This window comes from Silurus aristotelis (genome assembly GCF_946808225.1).
Source record: "Silurus aristotelis genome assembly, chromosome: 18".
Taxonomy (NCBI): Eukaryota; Metazoa; Chordata; class Actinopteri; order Siluriformes; family Siluridae; genus Silurus; species Silurus aristotelis.
Window position 1 is genome coordinate 15,384,723 of NC_139591.1, and position 24,199 is coordinate 15,408,921.

Genomic DNA, 24,199 nt, shown 5'->3' on the forward strand with positions numbered 1-24,199 from the left:
TGCCTGACTTTTCAGACACAAGGGTGTTAGTATGAGCATAAATCTCCACAAACACACTCCAAAATCTAGTGGAACATCCTCCCAGAAGACTGGAGGGAGTTATAGGAGCAAATTGGGACTAAATGTGGAATGCTGCTGATATACATGAACTGCATGAGCTACTTTACTAAGCTAAAGATGCATGTTTTTACTCCGAGTGACGTCACTGACAGCTCTCTTGACAACCATCTTCCAAACACCAAATGAGGGAATTATCATTCGGGAGAATGGTGTTTATTCAACCAGTAGACTCGATGCTTGTTTTGTTTTGTTTTGTTTTGTTTAATTTGTAGTAGAATTAGAGTGGAATTGATTTCAGTTTAGAAAGACGTGACCACTGTAAATTCCTCCTAATCTCTTGTGAGACGCTTTTTACTTCCTTGTCTCCTGCATGATGTCATGTTTGAGAAACAGATGATGTGTATACAGCTGCTTTAGCCCCCCACCCCCCCAAAAAAAGAGCTGATGATCCCTTACTGGAGTCCGGCTCCACACAGTGTATAAGACATATGTTCTGGCCATAGGTCATATCATCCATCCCATTGCCAACATCTACAACATAATTGTTTTCCAGCTCTTTCTTTAACACATTCTTCCTGCTTTCTCTCTCTCTCTCTCTCTCTCTCTCTCTCTCTCTCTCTCTCTCTCTCTCTCTCTCTCTCTCTCTCTCTCTCTCTCTCTCTGTCTCTCTCTCTCTCTCTCTCTTAAAGGTTTACCTAGTCTTTTGCTCTTTCACGTTTGATTACATGGCAGTAAATTCACCATCTGTCAAGGCATTGATTACTCCGTCTGTCGATATATCTACCTGCCTTTCTCTGTTGACTGCATGTGCACAACCAGCTGAGCATTTTTCCACTTTTCCATTTTTTCTTCTTTCCCCAGTTCCTCTGGTCACATTATTTTGCACTGTGTCTAACCTAAAGAATATATATGGATCCCTGAGCGCTCTCTCTGACTTTATGTAGATATTGAGCTTGCCCCATCGCTTGCCTCTTCTCGTCAGCGGCGATTTGATTTAGCACCCTTTCCAGCATGCTACATTAGTGAGAGGTCCATGTGCTAATGGTGTCCACCTCCACACAGTGAGAGAGAAAAAGTAAGAGGGGGAAAAAAAAGAGAGGAGCGATTTCTCTGGGCCTCCTTGGCAGATGTTGGGCCCTAAGTGCCTTTGACTCATTGACTCAGAGACTGTTTATCAGCTCAAGACAATCCATTGCACACAATCATTAGTCCTAATGAAGCACTAAAACGTGCCTGACGGATGGTGACATTGGCTCTCTCCAACCCCCCCACAACTCCCGATTCCCCCCCCCCCCCTTATCCCACCCTCATCCGTCTGGAGAGCGCAACGGGCCAAAGTGACACCAAATGGAGAAGGATGGCTGCTTTGCATTACCATTACTCTTGCCTTTGTTTCCGTGTCTGAGCTTTGTTCAATCAAAGTTGTGTTAAATTTGATTTTTATTTTTTTTTACCCTCCCCCCCTTCCCTTTTTTTTTTCCTCCCTTAAGGTTCCCTATATCAGAAGTCCTCTGAACCAAAAGGCAAGAATGATGATTATGGATATCCATGTGAGTTTTTGATTTGATTTTTTTTTTCCTATTCACCTCGTCCTTCTATATTTACTCATATATTTTTCTATTTCTCTCAATGTTTTCACCCACTCTCCTTCATCTCACCTTTACTTTTGCATTTGTTTTATTCACTGAATGTGTTGATAGAGTGGTAGAATGGTCTCTCTATCTCTCTCTCTCTCTCTCTCTCTCTCTCTCTCTCTGTCTTGCCTGGGGGCATTGGTTGCTGCACTGCGTGCCTCTTTCACACTCGGCTGCTGTGATCGCTGGCTGAGGAAGACGAGCGCAGGCTCTTTCACCATCCTCACACATACACACAAGAACCAATCGTTCAATAACCCTATTGTTTTGTGTTTGGTTTTTTTTTGTTATTTTTTTTCCATTTCCAGGTTCTATTATTTTTCTTTCTGCATCTACCGGCGATCACTCATGTTCAAAAAATGTATTAATCTAAGTGATACATTCACTAGTCCCCTCCAAACCCTTTACCCCGCCGTCTTTGCCTCTTTTATCATCAGGCGTGTATGTGAAAGATTCAGCCGGGCTGAAGAGATATCCGTTAAATAACCACGGGGAGGTTTTGCAGCAAAGCCGCATTCAGATCATAATCTCTACACTTTCATTACTTTCTCTCTCTCTTCCTCTCTCTCATGCTTTCCGTCTTTTTTTGCTCTATTTTCTAGTTGGGCCGGATTTGAGCTGCTTATTTGGATATCTTTGTAAAAAAAAATACATTTAACACAGTAAGAGGTGTAATGGCTACCGAATGACTGGAGTTTATTAATAATAAAAGGCACTTAAGTGTTTAGGATGAAAATGCTAGAGCTCAAAAGTAGCTGCCTCATAACCCAAACTTGACTTTTGCTTCATTGAGTAATCTCAAAAGAAAATATCAGACTGTTTAGGTTTGAAATCTGGCAACCCAAAACCCCAACTCACCCCACACCACCCATCTTATCACCTCCAGCTGGTTACCACGTTCACATGACCAACTGATGGGACCAGTTCCTGCAGGGCTTTGCTCAAACCAGCACCATAAGTCAGGAGGAGAAACTCACAACCACTTTTATACGCACCACGATAGAGCCAGACGACTCTCCGTGAAAAGATTGCACGATTTATTTGATCCGTATCCGATTGAGTCCTTGACCGTGTAAGGTCTGGAGAGCGAACAGTGAGTGGAACGTGGCAGAGGTCAGATCGGTTAGGTTTAGAGGGCAGGGCTCCCATTAGGAAGGATTAATTTGGAATGTCACAGTCATTAAAGCCAGCAAGGACCAGTGAGATGTTGATCTTCACATTGATTTAAAAAGGAAAAAAAAAAACACACCGATGTGATCTTTCTCACACACACATACACACACACACACACACACACACACACACACACACACACACACACACACACACACACACACACACACACACAGACACTAAACATGGTCCCTGTTTTTTTGCTTGTAGAGCTTTAATTAAAGGAGAATCTGAGCAGCCTTGAAAGGAAAAACAAGGTCATTGATAGACGAAGCGAGTGAGAGCTCTTGTCATTCACTCGAAATGTTAACCAAATGTATTCATCCTCCACTCCGAACTTCCTATTAAAGCTACATTGCCACACACCATTAAGCATTTGCAGGAAACATGACTTAAAGGAAAATAAACATTTTTGAAGTGTACGATGAAGATATGCAACATTCTCAATACCGGAACTGTAGCAATTGACATTTATGGCTGCTACCGCCACCTAGTGGTCATATGTGGAACTACAGACATCGACTCTAGTAGTTACCTTTTAAGTGCACGGCTAATTTATGCACTCCCACCTTCCCTTGTTTGGTGCGAGTACAAATAAGAGAATTGGGTGCATTAATCCATTCAGCCTTTTCCTGCAACGCACAAGGGGTTGATTATGTTCCATTTAAGGTTGATGGAGGAATCAATAGCCCTTACCAGCTTGCTCGTGTAGGCATCGGCACTGCTCTTCACTCGGGGAAAAAGAGCTGTTCCCGCCGCCCCTGTGGCATTTGAACACCTTTAAAAGTGGACTCATTTGCCTCACTTGACAGGTGGCTTTAAAGGCGAAGCACATTCCTCAATTATCGCGAGGACAAAAGTGCCTTCTCAGCGCAGACGCACGCCTAACGTTAGCCCTAATGACGGCTTGTCAGTAGGATCGTGGCTACGGGCCGTGGTCCCATATAATCACTAATAGATTTTTGCAGCTGGAAAGAAACAATAGAGAGAAAGAGAGAGAGGTTTGGAATATGAAACAGGGGGCTATTTCTAGATTTTATCAGTCACAATGAGGGAGAGGGTCTGGGAGAAAGATGCTTTCTCGCAGCTCTGTATGAGGCTCATTCATTTTTCATATTCAGCGGTTTGATATTATACATATAAGCTTTGGTTAAATGTAGTGACCTATAGCTGTTTTTTTACAACCCCCCAAAAAACAGTTACATCCAGCTGGAGTGTTTGTTCTATACTATTTATATAGAAGTATTTAGATTTCTTTTTTACCTTAATTCTGTTTGGTTAGAGGATGTTTCCATGATATTTGTAGAAGGAATCTCCAGTGCCAGTGCATTGTTACTGTAGGTTTTAAACCACAGCCAAGTCTTCAGGACAGAGGAATTTGCACGTTTGGGTTGCTAAGAAACAAAACAAGCTGTGTTCTTTAGTCTTATAAACTCCAAATGAAAGCAAAAAGATGGGGAGAAGGAACGAATGTTTATAACTACTATAACATAAGTGATAACAGGAACTGGCTTGTCTGATGGATGCTCCACAACATGAAGTTAAACGAGGAGATAATAATGAAGAAGCGAGTCATTCAAGCTTACAAATCTTACCGTGATTATTACAGTCCTGGAAACATGTTTACAAAACTGCAGCCTGCACCTTGAAATCCTGACTTTGTGTGACTCATATGTATGAGCTGACTTTTTTTATTTTTTATATGGCCGAATTTATGACCGACAGAAGCCATCTAGTTTTTCATTTCTCAATTCTTTCCACCTGCTGTATACACAACACCTCATTCACTGATCTTAAATGAGTTCCTTTGAATTCCAGTCAGGAAGTGCCGTTCACTCAGTAGAAGGTAATGAAGTCCTGCATTTATTAATATCCCGAGCTAGCTGTGAACAGGATATTGGCACCCAGACAGCATCTCCTTTCTAATTTGACACAGTTTTAATGAAAGTGCTATCAATCAGCGATGATTCGTTTTTGATCTTCATAGCCTTTTAGTTCAAAGCCTTTGGGACTAATCTTCTTTTTCTTTTTGTCTTTTGTCTTTTCTTTTCCCCCACAGCGGCCCCAAGCACAGATGATGTGGCACTCTATGTGGGCATTGTCATTGCCGTAATCATGTGCTTAGTCATCTCCGTCATCGTAGCCCTCTTCGTTTACCGCAAAAACCATCGCGACTTCGACTCAGATATCATCGATTCCTCGGCTCTGAACGGCGGCTTCCAGCCAGTCAGCATCAAGACCGCTCGCACAGGTGCGCCAGATGAGACAGACGAGAAGGCATCATTTGTGTGTCAATTTAGCTCATATTACATTCTATTAAGCTGCAAAACTTTCATTGATGTCCATTCGCAAAACATTTTGACATTTTCTCAATGCCACATGAAACATGTTTCAAAACATGAAAAGGGACCTGTCGTCGGATGAATGCAGACGGCGTGTGGAAAGTGACAGTTGGAGATGGAGAATTGATATGTGTCAGAACCCTCACCCAGGAGCTTTGATGACACGTTCATAATTCAGGCGTGACTGTTTTTCCCTTTCCGCGCTGACGCTACAGCACAAAAGAGAGAATGGAAAGGGGTGGACGGAACAGGCATGTAGGTGATGTTTCTGCCAAGACAGCATTAGAATGCTTGTCACTTTGATGTGAAAGGCAATCTGCAAGTTATCATGAAGCCATAATTAGCTCCGCTTGCATGGCACGTTCAATGATAATTAGATATCATCTGCGCCGTGCCGTCAGAAAGGTGCTGTGGAAACGAGGTAAACAGAGAGGAATGTAGACAGCCTGAGCTAAATGCGAGAATTCTCCTGACGTGCTTTCTGCATGCGTCAATGTGTAAAATCAATACGAGGCATCCAGGGGAGGACGTAAAAAAAATAACAGATAGCAGTTAGCGAAGTTAGTGGAGCTGATTAAGTATCAGAGACAGCCTGGTGAACAGGATGCTGTCCATCAGAAGTCTGGGGAAATTTGAGGAAAAGTGCAGAGTGGACATGTGGTGTGTGAGCAAGACCTCCAACTTGCGCTTAACACTTGGTGTAGCACCCATCAGGTTGCTGTAATTGTTGTCTGGGAGGCACAAGTTCAGGAATGAACCATGTGTGTGTGTGTACGAGGAGAGAAGAGGTCTGTGAGGAGGAAGAGCGCTCAGCATGGCCGCCACTCCCACTCAGCAAGCCCACGCATATTCATCTGTGTACCTGCGAAGGGATTAACTCGTTAATAAGGATGCCATCTGCTGCCCGGAGCACAGCACCCTTTGGACTCGGCACTCCAAAGATCCCTCACTGGAGCTTCACCTGCTTCATAGAAGTGCAGGAGTGAAGAAGAGACAAACGGGGACTTTTGGTGTCTGTAGAATTTGTTGCAATGTGTAGGGAGAATGCATTAGTTTTACTGTTCAATACCCCCCACAGCCTCATTTATCAGGAAAAAGCAACCACCATCCAACCATCACTGACTAGACATTAGAATGAGTACTTAGGATTTTCTCTCACTGACACTGGAGACTCATTCCAAAAAATGTCTCCTTCTTGGAAACATTTTGTAAATCTGTTTATATGGAGCAGTTACCATCAAGTTAACGGTGTAAAGTCAAATCAAAATGATTGAAATGACCGCTGAGGTTTTTGTCAAAGCTGCTCTTATAGAAAACTAATCAACACCTTCTGATCATTCAGAATTGAGAATTACAATGTGCTGTGGACTTATATAACGTTTACTTTTCAGGTTTGCATGGAAAATACGAATACTTATCCATTATGTATAATATATATAAATATATATACACACTACCGCTTAAATATTTTAGAGCATTTTTCCAGTTTTTATCCGAATTTGAGCTGTGAAAATAGTTTAGCTATCAAAAATTTTAAATGAATGACTTTTTAGAGAAGAAGTAATGGGTTAACAACAATTAAGTCGATGCTAACAATTGCCACAGGTGTCCCAGCTTTTGTTGATTACTTGCAAACTGTATAAAAGCAGAGTTGGAACAGACTGTATTACTACACCCTCTTTAGCAATCTGTGGGCAGTACTGTACTGCAGAAAGTAGTTTATTGCTCTCATCAGTAAGTACAGTTTCCCAGACCATCAAAAGGCACTTGTAAACTGGAGGAAACTCTGACAGGAAGAGGTCTGGCAGACTCTAAGCCACAACAGAATTAAAAGACAAGTTTTTAGGAGTCAGCAGCTTGTATAGAGAAAGAAGCGTGATGGTCTGGGGGGTGGATTTATATGTGGATTTTTTTGCTGTATCCATAGTCAGTGGCACTCTGAACCAAAACTACCACCACAGCATTTAGCAGTGCCACGCGATACCCTCTGGTGTACGCCTTATCTTACAGTAAGATAACGACCCCAAACCTACCCCAAGAAAAGAACAAGATGGCAGGCTTCAAACCATGGAATGGCCAGAACAGTCCCCTAACTCCAAACCCCAACAATTTGGTATGGAATAAAACAGACAGAAGGGTAAAAGCTACAGTGTTGGGAAGAACTTTTCAAAGAATCATTGATTTCCGTTGTAGAAACAACACCATCAGTGTTTTTGGCTGTTGTATCTGCAAAAGATGGCTACTTTAATGAGGCACAAATTTAGATTCAATTATGTTAAACACAACTAATGTATGATGTGTTTTTTATGTTAAATTGTTTATTATTCTGTGCTTAGATTTCAGAGTGCACTGAGAAATGAATCTGCATAAATTCGAATAAAAACTGGAAAAATTGAGGTTTAAAAAAAGTTTTGACTGGTAGTGTATTTATTAAATTAAATAGCTAAACCTATAAATAAAAAGCGACTTGTTACATACAGAAAAGTCCAAATATTTTTACACTATGGAATAGTGAAAACCAACTTATCCTTATACTTAGCCTTAACCCTATCCCTTCTACTTTTTTCCCTTTAGCCGATCTCCTGACCGCACCCCCTGACCTGACCTCGGCAGCGGCCATGTACCGCGGCCCCGTCTATGCCCTCCACGACGTGGCTGACAAAATCCCCATGACTAACTCTCCTTTGCTCGACCCCTTGCCCAACCTGAAGATCAAAGTGTACAACTCATCAGGCACGGTGACTCCTCAGGACGATCTTTCCGACTTCTCATCCAAACTTTCTCCCAAGTTGGCACACTCACTCATTGATAACGACACCATGGGACGACACACTCAGAGTCTGATGCGCTCCCGAGACCCGTCCTGCACCGCCTTTGGCTCCTTCAACTCCCTCGGAGGCCACCTCATCGTGCCCAACTCAGGTGTGTAAGACGTACTGACCAGGCGATGATTTTTCTACCTTGATGTTCAATATTTTTCAATAACAGCGTATCCTGTTTTCTATACTTGCAATTCGGTCTATTTATTAAATCAAAACTCATGCTTTTTAGCCATTTATAGTTACAGTTGTAGAGCATCCCTAATACATGTCACTTCCTGCTTTACTTTCTACAGCAGCTTTTGAAAATAATTAGAAAAAAAAGAGTTACAGCTCTGACACTGGAGACTCTTTTTAAAAAGGCTAACAGGCTTCATTGGACTTTTTTCCATTTGTGTCCACTGTATAATTCTGCATGTGGGAATCAGAACAATCGCATTAATTATATACTACATTTTGACTTACACACTGAACTCTCAGAGCCGCCAATGTAGAAAATGTATCAACAGTCTGGTGATTGAGATTTAATGAGTTAATCATGACACTATTGTTCATGTAACATTCAGGCGCTTATTCTTTGGCTTACTGAAAAGCAGAATCTTCATGATTTTATAAACGTGTCCTGCATTTTCAGCTCTCAGTGTAAACATTTGTGTTTAAGGTTGATTACGAGGTCAGCTTGTGCTTCTAGAGAACATCTTGAAGTGATCCAGTAGTGTGTAGTGTATATGCAATTGTCAGCACATGCAGTCTGGATGGTGGTAGCCCCTGTGCTGCCAGCCACTGATTGATGCTAAACGCCTTAATGAAGAGCAGGCCGCGCTGGGTGCTGCTGACAGAGAAGCTCTGCACGCCTTACAGCCAGGTCTATAAACACAGATTATAGGCGGTTTCCAGCAATTTACACAAATATTTTGACTAAGAGAATTCGGGAGACAACAGGAGATTTTGAACTTCGCTCCACCGCCATGTCTGGTTCAAAGAGAGCTGACTGATTCAGGGCCAGAGTGTCATTCTGACACTCATATAGGCATATGGAGAGAGAAACGAGGTGCTGTGTGTACACATAATGCCTGAGGTGCTATTTATCACGGTTTTACACCAGTCAAATACAAGACAGAGGGTGGCAGGGTGCCAGGGATCACTGTAAGCCTTCTGCTGGGTGAGAAGCCAGCTAACCCTGTCAGGGAAAGCCTTCACAGATTCTTTTTTGAAAAGCCCAGGCCTTATAACTCATTCATTACTAATGTTTTGCCATAATTGTGTGTAAATGTTTTCGTAGGCCAAAACCGAATGAAACCTTCCTGCCAGATCTACAAAACAATTTCAGATTTCCTTCATACTCACTTCCTTCATATGTCGATACGTGCCATTCAGCCATAAAAGCAAGATCGATTATCATGACGCCGAAACAGTGAAAGAGCACCATGTTGATCTTCCAGTAAATATAGCTCAGCCACTGCAGCGAATCAGTTAACCTAAGCACTTAGTATTACTCACTATAACTTATTCTCCATTTATAGTGCCAAAGTCTGTCTTATCCAGTGGCTCGTCTTATTGCATTGATTTGCTTCTTGTTGATGACAAACAGGCAAAAGAGGCACCGTCTTCGTCGTCCCCACCACCATCACTACGTAGAGGTCAAAAATGGCGTAATTCTAAGCTCGTCCCACTTCTGAGGTAAATTGAATGCTGCAAAAATCTGCTGGTATCTGCGATGGGCAAGATTGCAGCTCGCCTTGTGTTCTGCGCTCTGCTGGACATGATGGACACAGAGCCTCGTTATCTTATCTTGCCGTTCAGCTTGACGTCCCCTGCTCTCTCCAGGTCAATAGTTCTCTGTAATGTTTCCAACGCAAGTCATACTGAATCCTCTCTATTATGGAGACTGATTTTTACAGCTCCTCCGAGAGCAACACGGACAGCGCTCAAAGTGACTTAATGCAGCATATGCATGATATAAAGGGATTAAGGCACTCTTAGCCATTAATTGATTATGAAACAGGATTGGAACAGTGCTCTTAGGTCTTAGCAGCGATTCAAAGTATGTAATGTAGCTTAAATCCACATGTGCCCACTGTTCCTGACTGGACTGACTGCATCAGGACTGGACTATAAAGATGTTTTCCAAGGTTCTCTAGAGCGCTATGATGCACGGAGCGTTCTCGCCACGTGAAGCGCATGCGAAAGCAGATGTTTTTGTCGGTTGGAAAAAAAGTTTGTATTTTCTCCAAGGCACCTCTCTGTTCATTTACACACAGCATCCTTGTACGTTTCAGGAGATGAATATTTTAGCAGCACACCGACTCTTGGTCTGGAGTGAACTGAAAAGCGTAACAAGCCCAATCGCAGTGGGAGTTTTCACAGTCGACTGATAAATAAAAACTGGAAAGTGTGCACGTGGGTTTTCAGAAATCGTCCGAGTTTGGTTCTGCTTTAATTTTGTCCCGACGCTGAGCGTCAGAAAACCGTTTCAAAACTGTTGACAGCGGTCACAAATACGAGACGGTCTTCATTTTCTTTGTATGTTTCAGTCGTTGTGAGTGTGTTGCCATGAAGAGTTCAGTAGAAGGAGGGGGGGGGGGGGATCAATGCTCTCTGTGTGACACTGTGTGAGAGCAGGAAGCAGGCAGCACTTTGCTGGAAAATAACCCTCTCCATGGTGTCACATCCAAAACTAAACAGGGAATTTCCACACCAAGCTGGCTCTGTGCTCTGTGGCCAAGACTCTGTGTGTGTGTGTGTGTGTGTGTGTGTGTGTGTGTGTGTGTGTGTGTGTGTGTGTGTGTGTGTGTGTGTGTGTGTGTGTGACATTGACAGTGCTTTGCTCTTTGCACTTTGCCTGGCGCCGTAGTGAGCACTGGCAGACACAAGACCTGGCAAAGGGCAATGTGTGGCAGAGGTCACAGTTTGATGACAGTTGCTGTGTGTGTGTGTGTCTGTGTCTGTGTCTACCCACAGGCGTGAGCTTGTTGGTGCCAGCAGGTGCTATCCCTCAGGGACGAGTGTACGAGATGTACGTGACGGTGCACAGGAAGGAGACAATGAGGTAACGTCCCTCTCCCAATAATGCCACAAGCAGAGCACCCTTGTAGTCTCTGACATTCATCAGCGGAGCCGGACAGGATTGTTGGAAATCATCTAGCCCCCCAACCTCGTCCCCACCGTGTTCTGCTCATTTTCCAATACCTTCCCCAGCTTGGCCGTGACAAAACAACATAATGAGAGCCGGGGTCCAAGTTACTGTTTTCCAGAAGCCGAATCTCCATCTCTCTCTGGGCCACTGAGGCTCATTACAACCCCAAAAATGACCTCACTATAATCACTGCTATAGAAATAAGATTTAAAAATGCAGTGTTCCTGAGACAGTCTGAGTCCAAATATACAGTGGGGAAAAATATATAAAAAAAAAAAATAGGGTATAAATAAATCAGGACTTACAACTGTCTCGTTGAAAGTTTGTTTCCAGCCACACTGTGTTTGCGAAATGTTTCATGACATCGCAACTGTACGTTTTATCCATTTACAGTTACATCATGTCATACATGTCAATGATGGGAAATGTTTGTGAAACTTTAATTCCTGGAATCATTTTGTTAACACTGCAGCCTTTTTTTTTTTAGAAACACATATTTGTGTTATTTGTCCACCATATAGTTACCATAGAAACTATAATGCAGCCTGAACTACAGTCAAAGCTGCTTTTAAAGGAAACGAATTAGAAGGAATTTTAAACTCACGTATGGCGAAAAGGCCAGTTTAGTGCCTGCTTCACCATCTGAGATTGACTGTGAAACCAACCTAAAAAAAAGCATTAGTGTTAATAAGAAAGACAAAGATACCACAACTTTGTGTTATTTCTGCATGTGTGTGTGTGTGTATATGTGTGCGTAGACCTTTAGTGGACGACACTCAGACTGTTTTGAGCCCAGTGGTGAGCTGTGGGCCTCCTGGAGCTCTGCTCACCCGGCCGGTTATCATCACCATGCACCACTGCGCTGAAGCTGACAATGATGATTGGCTTATTCAGCTGAAGAGCCAGTCGCAGCACGGACAATGGGAGGTGAGTATGAGTGAATTTAAGTCTCATTCATTTTTAAACTCAGAGATGAGAAAACAGCTAAAGAGCGCAGAGGTGCACAAACGCAGTGTAAACTGTATCCTGTTTCTACATCTTTATTGGGTGGGGGACATATACGGAGCTCGAGCCGCCGTGTGTCCGCAAACTATCGAGCTGGGTGAACCTATGCTGCTGCTAGATAGCATGGCGATACGCAACACCTGGCGGTTTTAATGCGAAAAAGAAAGCCGGGCAAGAGCGCCGGAGTTGGTTGGTGCCACGCTGGGCCAGCCTCTGTAAACAGACCCCAGAGTTAATTAGATGGCGATGGAGAACAGAGTGTTATCAGGCAGCCCATGCCTCTGTGTGCCCCCTTGTGCCTCACACTCCATGCTTCAGAGAGAGGAGAAGATGAGCTTTTAGCATTTGTTTCATAGATGCTAGTGAGGCGCTGATAGTGCAGGCCACCCGCCGGCCTTGTCATTAACACTGGAGAAGTTATCTGAGCACAGGACCATGAGCATAGCTGTGAACAACGCACCCGGTTACTGCCCGCTATTGTTATCACATGTGAACACAACACCAGCTCTCTAATTAGCTGTGCATAAAGCATGAAACGGTCTACGCAAAACACTACTCTCTCTCTCGCTCTTTCTCTCACACACAAAAACACTTTAGACGTACCATGGATTAAATTAGGAATAAAACACATTAGCGTGATGGATGCAGAGTTACTTGTAATAGCTTAAAGTAGATTATTGTCCATTAACCCATAATGTTTTTGCCAACAACCCACAACTCATGAAGACGAACAAAGCGCTCGCACTGGAGACTCCTTCCTCATATGTCAAATAAACCTATTACGTAAAGCACCTTATTATCGGTTTCCATTTCCTGAACCATTTGTGAACAAACTGTTGTTGCTACAGAAACACTAACTTAGTTGAACAAGTTAGTTACTATAAACCCATGATATGAATCAGTCACAGCTGCTGTTGCAGAAAGAAAATTATTCGCCACCTTCTGACCAACAGTAGAGAATTTTTATAGCCCTGTAGTAGAAAGCCATATGATCATTATAGCGTTATAACTGACATTGTCCCGAACTGACATCTGGAAGCATCTCTGATGGAACTAAAAGAACTTTTAACCTCAGTTTTGCCCACTGTGACAGTGTCATTGATGTCACCCAACCAAAGCTGGAGCAAATCAAGTGTAAACATAGCCGATCTCTTTTAGATCGCTCCAAGCAGCTGTCAAATATCCCAGCTCTGGCTACGATGTACATCCGCATTCATCTCCCCGCAGAGCCATGCCTGCTTTTGAGCTGCTTAGCAGCAGTCTGTGACCTTGTCTCATCTTATCAAACATAAAACACTCTTGGGTGGTCATAAGATGAAAAAAAAAAAAATAGGAACGCTTGGATGCCGGGAAAAAAGTAAAAAAGGGCAAATAACCACAAAGGCATGGAACTGTTTTCCTCAGACAAGATGCATTTAAGCGCTAATGGAAAAGAAACCCATTTTTACAGCTAGTCCTCGTATTTTTTTTGTGTCTCTTTTTTCTTTTTTTTTTTACAATGTGGGAACTGTTCCAGAACTGTTGCTGAGCGACAGATGCACTTTATAGTTCCCCAACATAGTTAAAGATTTTTCATGATCCGCACACGCAAACACACACACTCTCATCAAATGAGTTTTCAAGGCAACACACTAAAGGTGAAAAGGGTCAGTTTTAAAAACAATAGATAAAACAATGAAACTTAAACATTGCTGGTAAATTTGTTTATGCAAATGTGACTTTAATTAAACATGCACACATTTGCAGATTGTATTCAACCAAAAATCTAATCTTATCTGTAATTATTTTGCAGTGAAAATGTGCTTACAGTGTAGAAATCAATTTTCAGATCAGCTTGTTGGAATTTAATTTATTTAGCACTTATTATAAAATTATTCTTCTGGTTATTACAAGCACAATTCCCACAAAGTTTGGACACTGTGAAAAAGACAGAATGCAATGATTTGCAAATTTCAGAAACCCATATTTAATTCAGTATAGAGCATAAAAACTATATCAAATGTTTAATTTTGAAATTGAAGGTCACAGCACATCTAAAAAAGTTGGGACCCAGGCAAGAAAAGGCTGGGAAAGTATGTGTTACGAAAAATTAAAGGAGGAGGAATATTTAGCAACTAATTAGGCTAATTAGCAGCAGGTCAGTAACATGAGTGGGTATAAAAAGAGTATTTTAGAGAGGCAGAGATTCTCTGAGTAGAAGTGAAGACCAATCTACAAATTGTACAAGTGAGCAGAAACGCCATCTTGATGAAAGAGGTCAAAAGCTCGACTGATTTGAACTGACAAAGTCAAGTGTAACTCAAGTAACCACTTTTTACAACTGTGGTGAGCAGAAAAACAGAAAAAAAAACACAATGGGTTCCGCTCCTGTCAGCCAAGAACAAAAATCGGAGAATCACTGGGCACAGATTTACCGAAACTGAACAATAACAATAACAGTTACAGAAAGTCATGTGAGGTTTTAGATGCTAAAATCTAAAAACAAAAAGTCATATTTATCAGACTGTAGCCATATTTGAAATTTTAAATTTAGAATGAATATTGCATTGTTTGATCTGCACAGAAAGAAGTGACAAAATCTCATATAACAGTGGCGGCTAGAAATAGACACAAGGGACAGAGAGGACAAAGCAGGACAAGAGAGGAAGCTGTGGAATAAAGGAGAAGAAGAATGGAAGAGTCACTGGGGAGAGAGTGATTAAGGGCATATGGGGGGAGAGAGAAAGAGAGAACGAGAGAGAGAGAGAGAGAGAGAGAGAGAGAGAGAGAGCTTGGTCTGTTGGGACTGCTATTGCACTCACTTCACTGAGCAGCAGATTACTCACTCCACAAAGTCCATTTCTCTCACAATACCATAAATCCTCCATACGCTCCATCATTCCAAAACATCAGTCCTTGATTCTACACACCAGCTCGCCCTGACACTGGAGAGACACTACAGCTGAGGGCTTTTTCTTTGGTATATTATTGCGAATAAGCAGACATCCCGGCGATGTTGATGGATGTCGATGTTGTGGCGCGAGCGTTAAAAACCAAATGAGCGTTTCACCACTTTAAACAAAGAAATGGCTATCGATTAGATCTCACAGCAAGGGATATCCGTCAGCAGCGAGCGGCTGGTTGAGACGGAGTTCAGGGCCGTGGTTTTGAGCATTGCAGCGAAGACAGAAATGCATGTGCACATAACAAAGTTTTTTCTGTTGGTTTTTTTTCAGGTTAGCCCTGCCCAATTGTGTATTCTGCTCATATATATATATATATATACACACACACACACACACACACAGTATATATATATATAAAACGATATATTGGAAATGCATGGGAGCTTTTCTCCCCATGATGCACTGTTTGACAGGATATGACTTTTGTGCAAAGCTTTTTATTATCACAATTCTCCAGTAAAGAGTCAAGGATTATAAAGTGCATTTTTAACTTCGTTTTTGTTGTATGTTTAAAAAAGATGAAAAGACAAAAAAAAAAAAAAACAAGCGTCATGATGGATTGACTAAGGGCTCGGGTAAATAAATCAGTTCTGGAAGGCATTAGCCCAGTTTCCCTGTGCTGTTTCCTCATTATCTCACTAACGCTGTGCAATCCGCTGCTCCCCCAGGACCCGTTACAGAGGCTAATGACCAGTCATAATGCTGCTGTTTAATGGCCAAGCCGACAATAAAGTATTTTAATTCCTTTTCTCTCTCTCTTTCTCTCTCTTTCGCTCGTAATGGGATGAAATTAATGACAGCAAGAAGCCTGCAGAAGCAGCCAGAAATTCTAACTAATAGAGAGAAGAAGCTCGAGATGCGATGCCTCAGATGGTCATAATGAAAGCAGGAGTGAGACTCAGAAAGAAGTGTTATAATAGAGGTTAACTGTGTGGGGTCTGAACTCTACAGCTGCTTTATACATCAGTACTGTGTGACCATGTGACGCTCCAAAAGTAAACTACAATTCAATATCATTTGTTCCCCATGTAAACCAGATGTTTTTGTAAAACTATTTTAAAAAAATTTTCTACATTTTAGATTCAAAATTTGACAAACGAATAGACAATCTTGCATGACCCCGAATCACGTCAGCAATTACTGGCTCGCTGGTATCAAGGAGAGGCTAGATTTCCATTAATGCCTGAAGTACTGCTAAAAATAGCAAGAGGAGAAAATGACTGCAGGGGGGAAAGTCACCAGGATTTTTGCAGGTGCTGGAATTTGAAGAATATTTTAATCACCCAAAAATGAATTTCTGCATATGTTGAAATATCTCATATTTAGCATATCTTTTATGAGAGTTTCAGAGTAAAAATGGTAATCAGCGAATAACGTGTAGAAAGCCGACTTGTACTTTTCTAGGTCAGCGCTCTGGATTCGGGATCATATTTGGATTTGTGAATATTTGACTTTGTTTCATTAAAAAAGCATATATATATTTTTTTAAACTAATTGTAGGTGGGAAAAAAATACTTTCTTGTGATAGGGCATGCAAGAAAAGAACAAAAGTGCAAAACAAATAAAATACTTTTGTTTCTTGTTTTTCCTGTGAACATTTCCAAGCAGAGCATGAATGAACACAATATAGAGTAGAGGTTTCACGCCTGTATACGCCTGGCCTGTGGACAAACTTTACCGACTGCACATTCCATAAGTAAGGGCAGAGTGTGAAGGTCGAATTAGCAGAGCAAAAGCAGAGCTGAACATCAAATTTGGCAATTCACACAACATAATAGGAGATACAACAGCGTTCAGAACAGATTGTTGACCAGAACAGCAAGTCTTTCTGTTTGAAAGCTTTCTGCAAAGTTGTTGAAAACCACAAGTGCCCAACTCACTGCAGGATCCAGTGGTGGACAGTAAGGATTAAAGTCAACGTTAATGTACTTAAGTAGCTTTTTTAAATATCTGTACTTCCATTTAGGGAGACTTTTACTTGAACTTCACTACATTTCAGTCAAAAATCTTTCTTTACACTCAACTACGGTTTTGCAAAAAAAAAGTCGTTCCTTTTTATTTATGAGTGAATAAAAACGTAACTTTTCAAGCACACAGGAAGCCAATCAGGGTAGAGCGCTCGCTCTGTTTTCAGCTTGTTTTGATTGGCGCTTGGTGGTTTCTACTTATCACGGACACACACTTCAGCATCAGTTCGACAGCAGGTAGGAAATTCTGAGAGTTATAAATGATGGAAGAAACTTCTGACTCGAACGTGCCACAACACTTTTTGCAATTTGTTTTTTAAGTAGTTAAAAAGAAGGTTTTGGGCTCATGATCCTTGTAATGATATCAATCAGTGTTTGACTCATTAATATCGTTCTATTAATAGATTGTTGTGCTGAGAGTAACATTCGAGTCTTTTCTCATAAACTGAGTTGATTAAGCAAAGAGTCTTGTGACAAAAATGATAATAGGAACATTATAGCCATAATAAATCATAGTACTTTGGATACTTAAGTAGATCTGAAGGGCAAATACTTTTGTACTTTTAATCACGTGAAGGTTTAAAGGGAGCACTTTTACTTTTACTGGAGTCATATTTTACCTACTGGAGCTCTACTTTTACTCAAGGACACGGTTTGTGTACTTCATCCACCACTGGTTTTCACCAAACCACTCTAGAGGACCAGGGTTTCAATGTTGCACCGTGAAGGTGGTGTCGTGTATCAGGATGTTAATGCATTATTACACACAGCAAGACTGGTCACAAGAGTGGTCTGAAAAACACGATAGTTAAGTCGAGCATCTTCCGGGCTTCACTTCATCGCACTGTTGCTATTTCCAGTTAAAGAATGTTGTTCTGATTCATTTCAGCTATTTGCTGCAGCAAAATCATCTCTAATGTTTCCAGCTAGCTGCTAATGTCAGCTCAACGACTTGCATATTATAATCTCCATGATCATCAACGGTCCATGGATAACGTTGAAATCCTCACCATTTTGTAGATTGTTAACTAGCCGACAGATTCTTTACTATATCTATGTGTGTGTGTGTGTGCAGGACGTGGTGGTGGTAGGGGAAGAGAACTTTACCACCCCCTGCTACATTCAGATGGACGTGGAGGCGTGTCATATCCTGACCGAGACGCTGGGGACGTACTGCTTAGTGGGTCAGTCAGTGAGCGCAGCCAGCGCTAAGAGACTGAAGCTGGCCGTGTTCGGCCCCGTCACCTGCACTGCCCTCGAGTACAACATTCGCGTGTACTGTCTGGACGACACGCAGGACGCCCTCAAAGTGAGTCTGACCCCCCTGAACACAGCTTACAGCTTCCACTTCCACACCTGCACAACGCACCTGTAACAGAGCACAATATAGAAAAATTATTACTATTAATTATCATGAACTGGAAATGGTAGAAGTAGAGCACTGGTGTGTATCACTGTGATAATAGTCGGATGAAATGTAACACAATATGGCATTACACAAACACTATTATTATTATTATTATCATCATCATCATCATCTCTTTCCTTCAGTGTATTATTAAGAAATTTGTGTGTGTGGGTGAGCCTGTGTACAAATTATGTAACAGGTATGCATATGTTGTGTTTGTTTACACTTGAGCCTGTGTGTGTGTGTGTGTGTGTGTGTGTGTGTGTGTGTGTGTGTGTGTGTGTGAATTTATTTATGGATTTCGCAGTATGATTTAATGCATGTACATGACATTTATTTGTGATGGTGTGTGTTTGTGTGTAGCTGTTTGTGCACATGTGTTTCTGCTTGTGTTTATGGCTATATTTCATAGATAATCTATGTGTTTGTGCTCACTCTTGGACATTTGCATGGCGTGTGTGTGTGTGTGTGTGTGTGTGTGTGTGTGTGTGTGTGTGTGTGTGTGGTTGCGAGCTGTGTGTGGGAGAGCACAGATGAGTGGTAGGAGGCTACAGGCTTGCTTCCATGCTGCACAGAGACACATTCATTTGAATAGAAAGTCCATCAGCCAACTGTTCTCACGAACAGAGAACTCCGAGCTCGGAAAAATTTCATTCACGCCTTTCGTCGCTCTTCTGTCCTGGCTCGCTCAGATCAACACGGTTTCAAAATAAAGGACGCCAATACGCTTGAAAACACTCACGAACAATGGGAGTGTGTCGGAAATGTGTTTACCTGTAATTAGGAACTAACAGTGTGTGTGTACGTGTGTGTGTGTGTGTGTGTGTGTGTTTGTTTGTCCTGTAGGAGGTGCTGCAGATGGAGAAGCAGATGGGTGGGAAGCTCCTGGATGAACCCAAGTCCCTAAACTTTAAGGACAGCACACACAACCTGCGTCTGTCGCTGCACGACGTCCTGCACACACATTGGAAGAGCAAACTGCTGGCCAAATACCAGGTAGCGGATCTGCACTTTAAAATCTGAATAAGAGCAAGATTTTTTTCCACAGTCGAACATACAAACTAAATCCCCTGAGAGTGAGTTCTGCCTGCCACTTGGGAGACTTCATTTCATTTCTTCAAAGAAGGAAAATATGAAGCATAATGAAAAGCAAATGAAAACACACTCTCCGGCCTGCTGTTTCTGCAGGAGCTGGCGTTTCAACAAGTATGGAGCGGTTCTCAGAGGAACCTGCACTGCACCTTTACTCTGGAGCGCTTCAGCGCTGCGACCGTGGAGCTGGCCTGTAAACTGTGTGTGCGCCAGGTGGAGGGCGAGGGCCAGATCTTCCAGCTCAACACCACGCTGTCCGAGGTGAGTGACGCAGATGTTTGCTTTGTTTAACAATAGGTATTAATACAAAGCGTCTGGATGTAGCTTTTAATCCAGAGAGCCAAAGAACCTGGAGAGGACATGTCCTCATTTAGGGTCGATTAGGAGCCATTACATATAATACATTTAAAGTGTAATTAAATCTTTGAGAGAAAATAGATCTTCAGAATCCAGGTAAGAAGCAAGAGTGAGACCATCCACAGCAAGCTTTATGGACATTGTTATGTGGTCAGTGTATGTGTTTCATGTCTTATTCTCCATGTTGGGGTGTTCATCAGTCTGGATGTGGAGAGGTAAAACTCTCAGACAGTACAATCAGAACAGGGATTAAAAAGAAAAAAAAGAAAAGAGTTCACACACACAGCAGGACGCTTGGGTTTTGACACAAGATGTTTGGGAGACAGATGATTTTGGATGCACAATTAGAGCAAATACAGCACTGTGTTTGCACCGCCGTCGAATCTTTCAGCTAAATTCGGAGAAACTCTTTCTGCGATGAAGGCTAATCAGCCTCCCGTCCGTACAGCTGACATCTGTGCGCAAAAGAGCGGAGTGATGAAGGTGCGGATGGGCTTTCTGAGCATCACTCTAATGCGAATTACGTGCTGTTCGATTGCTCTCGCCATCGCCGCCGTGTCTCCCTTGATGGCAGGCCATCTGATTTCTCCCACTTCTCTCTCTCTCTCCCTCCTCTCGCTCCTGGGAGGACCTCTTTGAGTGACTGGGCACTCTGATAATTGTCATTAAGTCCTAAAAGCTGGGAGATTGTACATTTTCAAGTGGTGTTGACTTTCACTGCCTGGTTCCCACAGGACCTCCTGCAGGCTTCCGCTGCCAGAAACAGCTGCTCATCCTCGATATTCAACATGCCATGCTGCAACGATGACTTAACAAACAATCGGAGCTTTCGGGATAAATGATTAATTCATAATATAACCACTTCGGCGAACGTCTAGCGCTGAAAGACGGGAGATCTCTGCTCTGTGAATAAATTCCGAAAACACGAGCCCCTGTTCCTATCAGCTGTCTGGCAGATTAGGAGTTGTGATTTACTCTGTTATTTTTCTTTCCGTTCGTCTTAGTGGAATGCTTTCTTATATTTCAGACGTTATTTAAAAAAGAACTAAATGCAACAACAGATGGAGAAGATATAGTGTGGTGAATATGGTGTGAAGCAGCTTGATGTAAAACACCTGATTGGCTCCAATAAAAGCACATCCTGTGTGTTGTGTTCAGTGGTGGATTGTAACGAAGTAAATGTAAATCTTTACTGTACCTAAGTAGCTTTTTTCACGTATCTGGACTTTACTGAAGTATTTCCATTTGGGGAGAATTTTACTTTAAATCCATACCATAATAAAGTCAAATATTTGACTTTTTACTCAACTACATTAAGCGAAATCGATCGTTCCTTTTTATTTATAAGTGAATAATAACGTCACTGGTCACGCTGGCAGGAAGCCACCAATCAGGGTAGAGCTCATGCTCTTGAACTTGTTCTGATTGGCGCTCGGTGGTTTCTACTTATCACGGACACACGCTTCAGCATCAGTTCAACAGTGAGCAGAACATTTTGAGAGAAATAAATGATGGAAGACTCTTCTGACTCGAACTCGCCACAATTTTCTCTACTTGTGTTCTACATGGTGGTTGACCAGACTGGATACATTCATTAGTTAACACCATTTGAAATTCTTTTGTATTAATATGTAAATATGATGTGAGGTTCAGTTACCAGCGTGACACTAAAACTTAATTTAAACTATAATTTAAATAGATATCAATCAATCAATCAATCAATCGTTTGATTAATATCATTCTATTAATAGATTGTTGTGTTAATTGTAGCATTCAAGTCTTTTTACATTAAAGAGTTGAATAAACAAGTTGACAAAAATGATAATAGGAACATTATTGCCATAATAAATCATAGTACTTTGGATACTTAAGTAGACCTGAAGGCAAATACTTTTGTACTTTTAATCACGTGAAGGTTTAAAGGGAGCACTTTTACTTTTAATGGAGTCATATTTTACATACTGGAGCTCTACTTTTACTCAAGGACACGGTTTTTGTACTTCATCCACCACTGGATGTATTTCTATTGTACAGCAGCACAACACCAGTTTGCCAGGAAACGCTTTTTGTTAATAGGAAAAAAAAAAGTAAATGAATGATGATGTGCGTTTTATCCATTTATAGTTGCATTTAATGTTATAAAACATCCACCAAACAGGTTTTGTTCTGGCACCAGCCTCTCTTGTCTCTCTCCCCCTGTTTAATATGTTAATGAGAAATCACGAGGTGCCCACCCTGTATTAGAGCGACCACCCTGTATTAGAGCGAGCACATTACAAAAAATTCACCTTGCAGCCGGAACTGCTGCTCTGTCTGTTTTGTTCAAATTCTCAACTTTACCTAACTACGATTCGAAAGCTTTTTTGCTTACGCTGCCAAAGTCTCTGCCTTTAGACACGTCTCGTTTCCTAATCTCAAACCTCTACCACTTCTAATTTGATTGACAGCCTGCAAAGGCTTTTTTTTCTGCTTTTCAGAATTTCATTTTAGGCAATTTTTCAAAACCATGAGTTTAAATATGTGTGAGCGTGAACCAGGCTGTAGCAAAGCATCGCCTCATCACGCTGCAAAAAACTCGCCTGTCCACAAAGAACAGCTGAATATGAAGGATAGAAGTTAAACTTGTGTCTTGTGCTGTTGCTGTTCTGATTACAGTCACATGTCTTTTAGAAAGAGATTAAACCTCCTGCTGTGCTACATATACATGATTTAATCAAAAAGTGTTTAGTAGCCCTTTCTCTTGCTCTAAAAGCCAGAAATGGTGGTGAGCTCCTCAAATTTCCTGTCTTGTTCAAAAACTCTGTTGGCTGTCGGTTCTCTTGCTGAGTTTATTTGCAGCCAAAAGCAGGACACCTGTGAATTCTTGAAGAAGAAAAAAACATTCTTAATAAAGAAATTGCAAATAAATGTACAGTTCTGTAATAAAGCCGAAATTGTCTTAAACTACTTATATCAACTTTCACTTTTCTGCTTTTCCTTTTAAGATGTGCCACGAAGATATTTCAATTAGGAACAGAGGCTACAGCATTAAAAACACACTCACTACGTTAAACCTGTGGCTGCTAATAAACTGCAAAACTTTGTTAAAGAGTTTTTACAATTTATTTTAAAGTGTTTTATTTTAGGTCTTAAATCACAGTTAAAGTGGTGTTAAATTTGAGGACATCTATGCGTGAACACGCGTGCGTATAATCATTTTATACGTGTGAATGGAGTATTTAAGCAGTAAGTAAGCAGGACTGGTGACACTGGTGCTGTTCTTTGTCGCCCCCTGCAGGACTCACAGTGTATTGATACGTCTCTGCTGGACCCTGCGAGTAACATCACTACGCTGGTGGGCCCCAACGCTTTCCGAATCCCTCCATCCATCCGCCAGAAACTGTGCAGCAGCCTGGACGCCCCTCAGACCCGCGGCAACGACTGGAGAATGCTGGCACACAAACTTAACCTGGACAGGTTAGTCGCTGTGTGTGTGTGTGTGTGTGTGTGTGTGTGTGTGTGTGTGTGTGTGTGTGTGTGTGTGTGTGTGTGTGTGTGTGTGTATATGTGTGTGTGTGTGTGTGTGTGTGTGCGCGCGTGTTTGCTGTGGGAAAAGGCAAAGGCGAATGCTGAATAGTGTGACAATTTCTGTGCTCTTCTGCAGCACTGCTTCTCTCTCTCTCTCTCTCTCTCTCTCTCTCTCTCTCTCTCTCTCTCTCTCTCTCTCTCTCTCTCTCTCTCTCTCTCTCTCTCCATGTTTGACAGCTTGTGTGAGAAGTGCAAACTGTGTTTTCAGTTATTGAGTTCACATCTCAGCAGGAGACGTCTTATCTTCAGCAGCAGCAGGAGCCCAGGCCAGCGGTGTGTGTGGGTGTGTGTGTATGTGTTGTGTGTGTCCATAAGGCGTGGAAGGCCCTCCCCCTCTCCTCCTTTTCGTGATTTTTTTCCTCTGCTTCCTCTTTCTCTCTTTCTCTCTCTCTCTCTCTGACTGTTTCTTTTGCAGTTTTTGGATCGTCTTTCCTTCTCTATGTGAAAAAAACAGAATAGAGGGAAATGGAGGCGGAGATGATGCAATTGGCATCAATATCTCATTATACATTCATGAAGAAATGATAGTTGTAGTACTCAGAAATGCCGTGTTCAAACGCTTAGCTTGTGTTGAATGGCTGTGGCTGTTAGAGTCTCGTTATATCACAATATATTTACCATGGCTTTTGATCGCGTGTGTAATGATAGCTGAAGAACAGTTGGTCACTTTTTAAGTGTGAACTTGGATCAGTGA

The 24,199-nt window shown here is 41.9% G+C and overlaps 1 protein-coding gene across 4 annotated transcripts in view; it reads left to right on the plus strand.

Annotated features, from left to right (window-relative positions):
* unc5cb (unc-5 netrin receptor Cb) overlaps nucleotides 1–24,199 on the plus strand; it is a 155,881-nt gene that overhangs the window by 129,041 nt on the left and 2,641 nt on the right. For 3 of the 4 annotated variants that reach the window (XM_083568312.1, XM_083568310.1, XM_083568313.1), the window contains 9 exons: nucleotides 1,551–1,610; nucleotides 4,927–5,118; nucleotides 7,784–8,131; nucleotides 10,990–11,077; nucleotides 11,923–12,091; nucleotides 18,157–18,390; nucleotides 19,336–19,485; nucleotides 19,678–19,842; nucleotides 23,216–23,394. In XM_083568312.1, the coding sequence (XP_083424438.1) occupies nucleotides 1,551–1,610; nucleotides 4,927–5,118; nucleotides 7,784–8,131; nucleotides 10,990–11,077; nucleotides 11,923–12,091; nucleotides 18,157–18,390; nucleotides 19,336–19,485; nucleotides 19,678–19,842; nucleotides 23,216–23,394 (1,585 nt within the window). The remainder of the gene's footprint in view (nucleotides 1–1,550; nucleotides 1,611–4,926; nucleotides 5,119–7,783; nucleotides 8,132–10,989; nucleotides 11,078–11,922; nucleotides 12,092–18,156; nucleotides 18,391–19,335; nucleotides 19,486–19,677; nucleotides 19,843–23,215; nucleotides 23,395–24,199) is intronic. The other variant, XM_083568311.1, reaches the window with a different exon arrangement.